General features: G+C 62.8%; 1 protein-coding gene across 4 annotated transcripts; it reads right to left on the bottom strand.

Annotated features, from left to right (window-relative positions):
• LRRC14B (leucine rich repeat containing 14B) lies at positions 1 to 5,974 on the bottom strand. 4 transcript variants are annotated; one of them, XR_012413539.1, is made up of 3 exons: positions 4,183 to 5,145; positions 1,880 to 1,980; positions 1 to 1,640 (listed from the first exon to the last, which is right to left on the bottom strand). XR_012413539.1 is itself a non-coding variant. In XM_045393444.3 (3 exons), the coding sequence occupies exons 1-3, from the start codon at positions 5,935 to 5,937 to the stop codon at positions 995 to 997; spliced, it is 1,551 nt and encodes a 516-aa protein (XP_045249379.2). In that variant the 5' UTR covers positions 5,938 to 5,974; the 3' UTR covers positions 1 to 994. The 4 variants fall into 4 exon arrangements, 2 of the variants coding, with proteins under 2 accessions (XP_045249379.2, XP_005556615.2); XR_012413538.1 differs by having other exon boundaries at positions 1,898 to 1,980; XM_045393444.3 differs by lacking the exon at positions 1,880 to 1,980 and adding an exon at positions 5,895 to 5,974 and having other exon boundaries at positions 4,183 to 5,044.
• Between the last annotated feature and the right edge of the window lie 3,971 nt (positions 5,975 to 9,945).

Below are 9,945 nucleotides of genomic sequence, written 5' to 3'. Positions count from 1 at the left end.
TGAACTGCACTGAAATACACATTTTATTTGCGTTTAGTTATTCTAGTGCTCAGCCATTTCTTTGCACAAAGTCATTCTTGGTGGACACCAAGTCCAAATGTGTCTTAGGTGGTTGTCAGCTTCTCCAGGGGCTGGTCAAGTGCTAGGCCTTCAATTAAACACTTAGAATAGCTCCCGTCACTCTGAGCCTGGAGCCCTGTGGGACACAGTGAATGCTGGCGAGAAACAGTGGAGCAGTGGGGCGAAGGCCTCCCCGCAGCGCTGAACGCCCTGGTCCGGGCGGCGCTTCAGGGGACGCCTGTGCTCACCCACTCAGATGCCCCTCACGGTTCTGGGGGGCTACACAAAGTGAGAAGAAAAGTCGCTAACAGCAACCAAAAGCCCCGCATTCCCTGCAGGCCCACCGCATCCCATAAGCGGCAGGTGCAGAAAGCAGGATGTGACCAGCAGCAGGTGGGAGCCTCCTGCTGGAGGAAGCAGGGTCCGGTTTGCTGTTCATTTTTCACCTCTTTTTCTCGGTTGTTTTTCATGGGCTGCTTGTTTTGTGCAGTTTGTGTGATGCGTTCTCTCTTCCCCTCCCCCTCCCTGCTGTGGCGCCCAGTCACATCTGTCCCCCGAGGCTTCATCTTGCGCCCAGTGCCCGGATGTGCGGAGGCCAGGTCGGCCGCTCCTCACACCTCCCTGACTTCTCTGCCCTTTGCCATGTGGCATCTGCCCCCACTGACCCTCAGTCACTCTCGGTGGCTTCCCCTGCCTCCAGGACCTTGCTTTGCTGCCACTAAAGGGCACCGCATGGCGCCTCTCCTGGAAGGCCTCCTCTTCTACAGCGCTTAACAGGCACGCCTACAATTTTCACTAAGAACTGCTTTTGGTGGTGGTGGTGGTGGTGGTGGTGGTGGGGATGAATGCCGGGCCCAAGCCTCGGATCCAGGACCGAAGCCCAGGGCACCTGCAGGCTGAAATGCAAGACCTGTCGCTGGTGCGAGTGGAGGAACTACTCTATTTGTCTGAGTGCTCTGGAGAAGTTTTCTAGAGCGTTTTTGAAAGCTTGCAGCAAGAAAGCGCCAAGCTCATTGCTTGTTTCTTGAATGTCTGGGTCGAAACTTCCAAAGAGGGGCGTGGAGACCTGGATGTCCTCTCGGTCCGCCCGCAGCAGCACGGCACGCAGCTCCTCGGCAATCTCGTCGTATTTCTGCTGGTCGAACTTGGACATGGCCAGCTCGTCCTGGGGGTAGGCGGCACCCTCAGGGTAGCAGTCCTTGGGCACCGGAAACTCGATGCAGCGCAGCTCGGGGAGCTCACAGAGCGCGGCAAAGAGGCGCCGGAGGGCGCGGGCTGACAGCGGGTTCCCGAGGAACTTGAGCTGGCGCAGCCGGTGGCAGGGGCTCAGGCCCAGGATCAGCATGCCAACGTGGCTGTCTACGATGCCACACTCCTCCAGCGTCAGGATCCTCAGCGTCCGGGCAGCCTGGCCGAGCAGCCTGAAGAAGGTCGAGGGGAATAGGCTGACCAGGTTGTGTCCACTCAGGTCCAGCACCTCCAGGTGGGCAGCGTGGGCAGAGTCTGCCAAGAAGGCCATGTCTGCGTGGTTCAGGGCACAGTTGGCCAGGTCCAGCACTCGCAGCGGGGTCTGCAGGGGGCTGCAGAACACAGGGGAAAGAACGCAGGTGAGAGGAGGGTCCCATTCGCCTGAGCCCTCAGCTCAGGAGAATGGGAACAACCCGTTTGTCCATCACGGGGTCAACACACTGCCATGTCCAGCCACCACCTAATTTCATACAGTCTACGAGCTAGGAGTGGTTGTTATGTTTATATAATAGTTTGTGAAACGTGAAAGTTACATGAAATTCAAACTCGGTGTCCACAAATAACATTTTACCGGAGCACAACCACGTGCCTTCGCTTAGTGTGGGCCACGACTGCCGGCCGCCGCGTGGTGAAGTCGGCTGTGCCCAGAGGTCTGGCTTTTGTCCTCAGCACCTAAATGGTAAGTTTGTTTGGTCAACAACTGCTTTTGTGTTGTCTGAGAAAAGTGGTGCCTGTGGCCACGAGAACGTCCGCTCAGAAAGCAGACAGCGGGGGCGGTGAGGCCACAGAACGGCACCGCCCCACTCCGACAAGGATGAAGCCCGCACGGTTTCAGAGCTGGGAAGGGCCGTGGAGGCTTCCAGTCCGGCCTCTGACTCACCTGCTAACCCTAAAACCCCCCCTTGCCCCACATCCCATATTCTGACTTGGTTGGTAGGGCAGCCCAGCTCCAACACAGGCAGCTGGAGTGAGACCTGCTCTGGTCCTGAGCTCTTCAAGGGAGATCTCCAGAGCAGTACTGCACTGGCACACGGCCTCACTGTCCTCGCTGAGCAGGGGGACACCGCTGGGGTCCGCCCCATCCCCACCCTCTCCTTCGGAGACTGCCTCACCCTCCACCCACCTGCACCTGCGCCCACCTGAATGTCCTGCACCCTCCCCTCCCAGGCCTGGGACCCACTGCGGGGTGCCCCTGCCCCACCTGAGAAGCCACCACCAGGCACGCCCCCTGCCCGAGTTCCCACCATGGGGCACTCCCATCCCTCAGGACCCACCACAGGTCCCCTCTATCCCTTAGGACCCACCACGGGGCACCCCCATCCCTCAGGACCCACCGCAGGTCCCCCCCGCCCCTCAGGACCCACCGCAGGTCCCCCCCGCCCCTCAGGACCCACCGCAGGTCCCCCCCGCCCCTCAGGACCCACTGCAGGTCCCCCCCGCCCCTCAGGACCCACTGCAGGCCCCCCCCGTCCCTCAGGACCCACTGTAGGTCTTCCCCCATCCCTCAGGACCCACTGCAGGTCCCCCCCGTCCCTCAGGACCCACTGCAGGCCCCCTCTATCCCTCAGGACCCACTGCAGGGCCCCCTTTCCCTCAGGACCCACCACCAGGCATCCCCCACCAGGATCTACTGCCTGGTGCCGCTCCAGGACCCACAGCCAGCCACCCCCATCCCAGGACTCACCACCAGGTGCCCCCACTTCAGGACCCACCACCAGGCACCCCCACCACTGCCAGCCACTTCCCCCCAAAACCCACTGCCAAGCGCCCTGCCAGGACCCACTGCAGGTGCCCCCAGCCCCCAGAACCCACTGCCGGACACCCCCCAGTACCTGAGGACCCACCACTAGGTGCTTCCCCAGTACCTACCAGGTACCCCTTCCCCCTGGATCCACTGCCAGGTCCCACCCCCAGGACCCAAAACTGGGTACCCCCCAGGCCCACTGCTAGGTTGCCCCACCAGGACCCATCACCCAGTGACCCCCCAATACCCACCGCCAAGTGCCTGTCCTTCAGGACCCACCACCAGTCTCCCTCCCAGGACCCACTGCCAGGCACCCCTTTCCCTAGGACCCACCACTGGGCACCCTCCCTCCATGACCCACCACCAGACAACACCCCAGGATCAACTGCTGGGCACTCCCCCCCAAGGACCCACCACTGGGCACCCTCCCATGACCCACCACCAGGCAACCCCCCAGGACCCACCACTGGGCACTCCCCCTCCAGGACCCACTGCTGGGCACCCCCGTTGGACCCACTGCCGGGCATCCCCCTCACCACTGCCTGAGGCTGCCTTGGCCTGGCCCCTTCCTGGCTGCTGCCCTCTCTGCCCGCTTCACGCAGAACTGCTGAGAGGATCCTGCACGAGCCTCCTGTCCCACCATGGGGAGGTCCATGCAGCATGGAGCCCAGGCCTCCCTCGAGGGAGACTGGGAGGATCCCGCCTTTGGATGAGCTGGCACCCTTGGCCAACAGCAGCCCTGAGCCGCAGGCACCGAGGGGCTCAGATTTCTGAGCTGAAACCGTGTTTGAAGCCCCCAGGTGCTGGGGTGATTTGTTAATCCACAATAGACAACTCCCCACACCATGTAGGGACTTCCGTTTTGTCTATTTGGTAATTTGCATATTCTCTTTTTTTAACTGGCATTCTCTCCATATCCCTAAGTCACACATGGCACCCCGGTTCTTTCCTGGTGGCTCTTTCAGTGCCCTTGCCCCTTGGCGGGGCACTGTCCTGTTGCTCTGGCCACACCCGGAGTGAGAGGCTGGGGGCCACGCAGCCTCATGGCCTTGGAGGTGAGCAGTCCCTGGACTATCTCTGGTTGCCTCTGCAGCCACCAGCCGGCCCTCAGTCCTGTCCCTGAGACTCACCCAAGCAGCGTCGGGATCTTCCCGGTCAGCCTGGAGAAGGCCACGCTGAGCTCGGTGAGCTGCGTCATCTTGCTGAGCTCCCGGGCGATGGAGGCGAGGAGGCGGTCCTCACCGTCGGGAGTGGAGGCGCAGGCGGGGGGTGCATCAAAGGCCTTGGTGGGCAGGGTGAGGGAGGCCAGCCGGGGGAAGCCCACCTGGGCCAGCAGCTGGTGCACGTGGCCCGCATGCAGCCGCACATTGTGCACCACCTCCAGCTTGCGCAGGGCACCCGGGCCAGCCAGACGCAGCACGTGCAGGAGCTGGCTGGGGCTCAGGCTGTCCGCCCGGAACGAGGGGCAGTGCACCCGCAGAGGGGCCGGGCCCGCTGGCCTCAGAGCCTGCACCACCGCCTCGAAGTTGCCCTCAGTGACGAAGAGGTCGGCGAGGACCTCGACGGGGCGCCCGGCTGCGAGGGGCTCTGCCTGCAGCTCACAGCAGGTCCTGGCCAGCAGCCGGGTGCGGCCCCACTTGCCCAGCGCCCTCCCGCACGGGCACCGCTGCACCTGCACGTCTCGGATGCCCGTGAGATCGGCCACCCGCAGCCGCCGGCGGCTCCGGTCCTGCAGCACGTGGTCGGCCAGGCCGCGCACCAGCGCCTCCAGGCAGGCCCGGCAGGCTCGGTCGCGCAGGTCCTGGGGGTGGTCGGCACTGGGACCCAGCAGCGCTCCCAGCCGGAACTCCTCCAGGGGCCAGCGCCCCAGCACAGCGCGCGTCACCTCCGCCTGCTCCAGCAGGTAGCTGGCTTTGAACAGGAGCGGGTAGAGGTTGTGGGCCACACTGTCCAGGCTCTGCCGGGCCACCTGGGGGTGGGACACCAGGGCTTCTGCAGAAATGAAGCGCAGTGACCTCATTGTGCCCATGGCCCCAGACAGGACGGTGCTCGCTCCCCACGACTTTTCCCCAAGACGCGTGCCCTTCTCGTCTATCTTTAGCTGCAGCAGCTGTGAGCAGCCTGCCCTGGGGGCCCTGCCATGGGGCCTTGTGATCATCTGACTGCTATTTTGATCCTGGGACGCCTGTGTCTGCCCTGCCTCGGGGCACCCAACCGTTGGGAGTTGCTTGGCTCAGGCACCCAGCCGACACAAGGGCAGCCCGTGCCCATGGCAGGGCTGGGCAGAGAGGCCTGTGCTCCATGCTGCAGGAAGCCAGTCTTGGTAGGTGTTTGCGCTGGTGGCCGGTGAGGCCAGTGGGCAGGTCCTGTTTACCATCCAAGCGGGGCTGCTGCCCAGCCCTGGGCCCCCCACAGTCAACCGGGCAGAGAACAGGCCAGGCCCCTGAGCCTCCTCACTCGGTAAGGAGCTCCCTTTCCACAGTGGCCTCTGGGGCCGCTCCCACACTTGGCTTCGCATCTGGGGTGAGACAAGTGGCCAGGAATGGAGCTGCTGTTTCGCCCCTTCCCTGTGCCTTTCATTCTCCCCAAGGAACCGGTGGGGGTGACTCCCTACTTTCCATGGAGCGAGTGGCTGGGAGAGGTGGAGCCTCCCTGATGGGCTTAGATGAGCCCCCAGCTGTCTCTGAGCTGCAGTGTCCTGTCTGCAACCCTGCGACCTGCATGGCAGGGAATGCTGCAGGGAATGGGATGCACCTGTGAGTGCTGCCTGTTGGGGGGCAGTGCCTGATGGTTCACTCCCAGCACTGACTGTGTTGGATGGCTGTTGGGTGCCTACACTCACCTCTCCCTGTGACACTGCCACTTGGGGCAGGGTCAGCACACATCGCTGCACATCATCGCTGCACACATCATCGCCGCACACACCATCGCTGCACACCTCGCTGCACACCTCGCTGCCCACCTCGCTGCCCACCTCGCTGCACACCTCGCTGCACACCTCGCTGCACACCTCGCTGCACACCTCGCTGCCCACCTCGCTGCACACCTCGCTGCCCACCTCGCTGCCCACCTCGCTGCACACCTCGCTGCCCACCTCGCTGCACACCTCGCTGCCCACCTCGCTGCCCACCTCGCTGCCCACCTCGCTGCACACCTCGCTGCACACCTCGCTGCCCACCTCGCTGCACACCTCGCTGCACACCTCGCTGCACACCTCGCTGCCCACCTCGCTGCACACCTCGCTGCCCACCTCGCTGCACACCTCGCTGCCCACCTCGCTGCACACCTCGCTGCACACCTCGCTGCCCACCTCGCTGCCCACCTCGCTGCCCACCTCGCTGCCCACCTCGCTGCACACCTCGCTGCACACATCGCTGCACACCTCGCTGCACACCTCGCTGCACACCTCGCTGCACACCTCACTGTACACATCACTGCAGGGCACATGTCCGCGGGCTTTGGAGGGTCACGGCCATGAGAGACAGAGGCTGAGGAAGACTGACAGAAGTGAGTGGAGACAGAGACAAAGGGACAGAAACTGAGAGGGAGAGGGACAGAGAGGGAGATGGAGAGAAAAAGGGAAACAGAAAGAGACAGCCTGAGAGACAGAGAGGGAGAGACAAGAGTCTGAGAGAGAGAGACTGGTAGGCAGACAGACTGAGAGAGAGAGACAGAAAGGGGGGGACAGAAAGAGACAGAAATGGCAGTGGGAGGGGAAGGCTGCTGAGCAAGCCTGGAGGGTGCTGGTCATGGGTGCTCCACCAGCCTCCCTGTCTGACCCTCCCTGATTTGTTCACTGAGCCTGAGCAGGGCCTCTCCCTGGGAGGTGACCCATGCGGAAGACACTGTGCTCCGTGGTGGGGCCCAGGCACTGTCCGGCAGGCGGACGAGTGTGTGAAGAGGTGGGTAGGCCCCAACCCCACCCTTCGGGGTGGCCACCGTCAGCCGGCCAATGCGGGCCCTGGGGCTCCCCTCAGGAGGTGTGCAAGAGGTTTCCCCAGACACACGGCCCCTTTCCAAGACAAGTAGAAAAACATGTTCCATTGATTTTTCTAATTAAAATTGTTAACAATTCATTATTGATACAAAGTAAACAGTTTACAACAGCAGCAGGTAACACCATTTCCCAGACACCTTTTGGGTTCTGAAAAGTGGTTTCCAGAACCTTCCTTTACCTACCCGGGCTCTGTGTGGCCCAACACCCTGGTGTTGCTGCGGGGCCTCTGGGTCTTGGAGGGCGGAGGCCACGGCTGGGAAGGTTGGCCAAGGTCTGGGGCCCTGCAGCCTCCCTCTCTCTTACTGTTTTCCCTTCTGTCGGAGAGGGGTGGTCCTCTTGGGGTTCCCATTCCAGCAGCACAGGTTGAATCAGTCTCAGGCCCAGCTCTGGCGCCGCCGTCCCAACCTGGGGCCATGGCTCTGGGCTCCTTACAGGAAATGCCACGACTCAGACCTAACTCAAGTGCTGTCCTGCTAACTACACGGGACCTGCTAAAACCGAAATGAACCGAGATTCCAGTTCTGTGCAGAGATGGCCAGACCTGTGTGGGGGACACACCTGGACCATCGCGCCCACTGGCCTTCACCGGTCTGAAAGGTCATGGGTACGCTGGTCCTAGGATGGCTCACCCCGGCTCTGAGACACTCTGAGCCCAGCCATGGGTGGTGGACACGGAGCAGGGGGTCTGGTGTTCCCACCCTGGGTCACCCCATGACCTCTGGAGGACAGGAGAGTTCCAGGCTGCAGGAGCATGGGGGTCTACAGCTGGCAGGCAGTGCTGGGTCCCTGCTGGACCAGGGGTAGAGGAACCATCCAGGAGGGAAGCAGAGGCCAGGCCTAGGGGGCAGGGCCCATTACGGGTGACTGCAGGCCCTGGGCAGCAGTGCTGACCATCGGTGTGAACAGCCCCTGCCTGAGAGCTTCATTTCCAGGCCCGTGCACAAGTCTGGCTCTCGAGGACCGGGCTTTCCCTGGAGGACCCACCTCCATCCCAGCTGTCAAAAGAAAAACAGCTGTTACTCACGTCGCACAGGCCTCTCCGCAGGACCCTCTGCCCCTCAAAGCGGTGACAGCACAGACGTGGCCTGGAACCCAGCAAGGCCTCTGAGACCTCACACACACGGTGGGGCCCGGCAGCACCGAGAGCTTCACTGCACCTGCCTCCGCTCCAAAGCTCGGGCGGCTCCTCTGCGAGGCCACCTTGTGGTGCAGGGCGGAGCTGCAGCTTGAGGGGAGCTCCAGGTCCCAGCCGGACCGGGCGGGGCCTTGGGGTCCGCACCACCCAGCCGGTGTCAGGTGCCTTCCGTGGGCAACAGGGTTTGGACCCTAAAACGTGCCAGTTCTGTCTGCTGCTCTGATCTGGAACAAGAGCGTCAGTCTCGTAGCAGCTACACGTGTGACACAAAGGCTCTTGTGTCATTTCACAGGCGGTGTGGAAAACAGTCTATGTCACAGGCACACAGAACCCACATTCACCCATCGTTTTGTAATTAAATCTGGGACCTATGCCCCAGGTGGTCAGCTCAGGCTCAGCCAAGATGCCGATCCCCCAGGGATGGTGGGAGCAGCCTGGGCCCTGGCTGTTTTCTTCTCCTGGGTCTCAGGGTGGGTCACCATCTCCCTGCAGGGTCGGTCCTCTGTGAGCCCCGCCAGGACATCAGGCAGGTGTGAAAACTCTGACACAGCAAGCAGTCTGGGAGGCATGAGTAACAAAGCCCCCATGTGGGGGACCTTGGGAGAGGGGTGTCCCCAGGACGGAGCCTTGTCTGAACGGGAGGCCAGAGCTTTCTCCTTATGGGGGCTGCTGAAGGCCCAGGGCAGGCACACCAGCGCCGCCAGCCCCAGGACCTCTGGTTGGCAGCAGAATCCGTCCTCTGGCAGTGGCCCTGAGGGCTCCTGTTTCCTGTGGTCAGAGCACCTGGCAGGGGGCTCCTGAGAGCAGGGCGGAGGCAGGGGGTGCCCGGGATGCCTGGGTGCCGGGGGAGCCGCTCCTGACAGAGGAATGCTCGAGGGAACCCGGGGAGATGGGGTGGCCTCCTGTTGCCCTCTGACCTGCCAGGCGGGCCTCCTGGGAAGATGACCGCCCTGGGACCATGGGCCCCCTGCCACCGTGTGACCCTGCCAGCCCTCTGGGTGCACTTGGTTACCGGGGCGGCGGGGCTTGAGACCGTTGGGAGCTATAGGCGGGATGGGGAGTGAGGCTGCCCAGCAGACGTCTGATGGGGTGGGGCCAGGCAAGCATCGCTTCAGAAGCATCTGGAACAAGGCGGTGAGCTGGTCAGGCAGCCTGGCGGTGGTGGCAGGCCAGGCGATGTGAGGTCCCCTCGGCTACTTTAGGGTCAGCCAGGAAAGGTCTTTCCTTATGTAAGGAGCTTTTTGCCTGTTGGGAAAACCAGCCTGAGGCCGGAGGCTTGGGGGGTTGTTCTGACCACAGGGAAAAACTGTTGGCTGGAATGGTGTTGGCGCGAGGGGTCTGGGGACGCGGACTCTCCAGGGCGTGCCGTGCTCTAAGGCCTGCTCCCCCAGCTTCTCAGGGCTCCCTCAAAACCCAAACCTCCGCTGCTGCTGCCGCCCAGGAGGGGCCTGGGTGTCTCCCCAGAACCGGGGATGGACGCAGACCCAGCGGAACCCACAGCCCTCACGACACATGACAAGAAAGACCTTCTCTGGAAGGTGACAGGGACGCAGTCCTGTCTTATCAGCCTCTCCTGAGTTGCCTCCTGCTGTCCCCGAGGTGATGACCTCTGTACCTGCCCAGTTGTGTTTGGGGCAGATGCTGGCGCCCCTTCCTTGCCTCTGAATGTAAAAACACTCTTGCTGGGCACTGGGGAGCCCTGTAGAGCCACCCACGAATGGGGCCAATCCGAAGGCTGGTACCCTGGGGCCGTGGGAGGGT

Source organism: Macaca fascicularis, chromosome 6 (genome assembly GCF_037993035.2).
Source record: "Macaca fascicularis isolate 582-1 chromosome 6, T2T-MFA8v1.1".
NCBI classification, from domain to species: Eukaryota; Metazoa; Chordata; class Mammalia; order Primates; family Cercopithecidae; genus Macaca; species Macaca fascicularis.
Note: the sequence above shows the minus strand (reverse complement) of the source record. Positions and strands in the feature narration are given on the sequence as shown.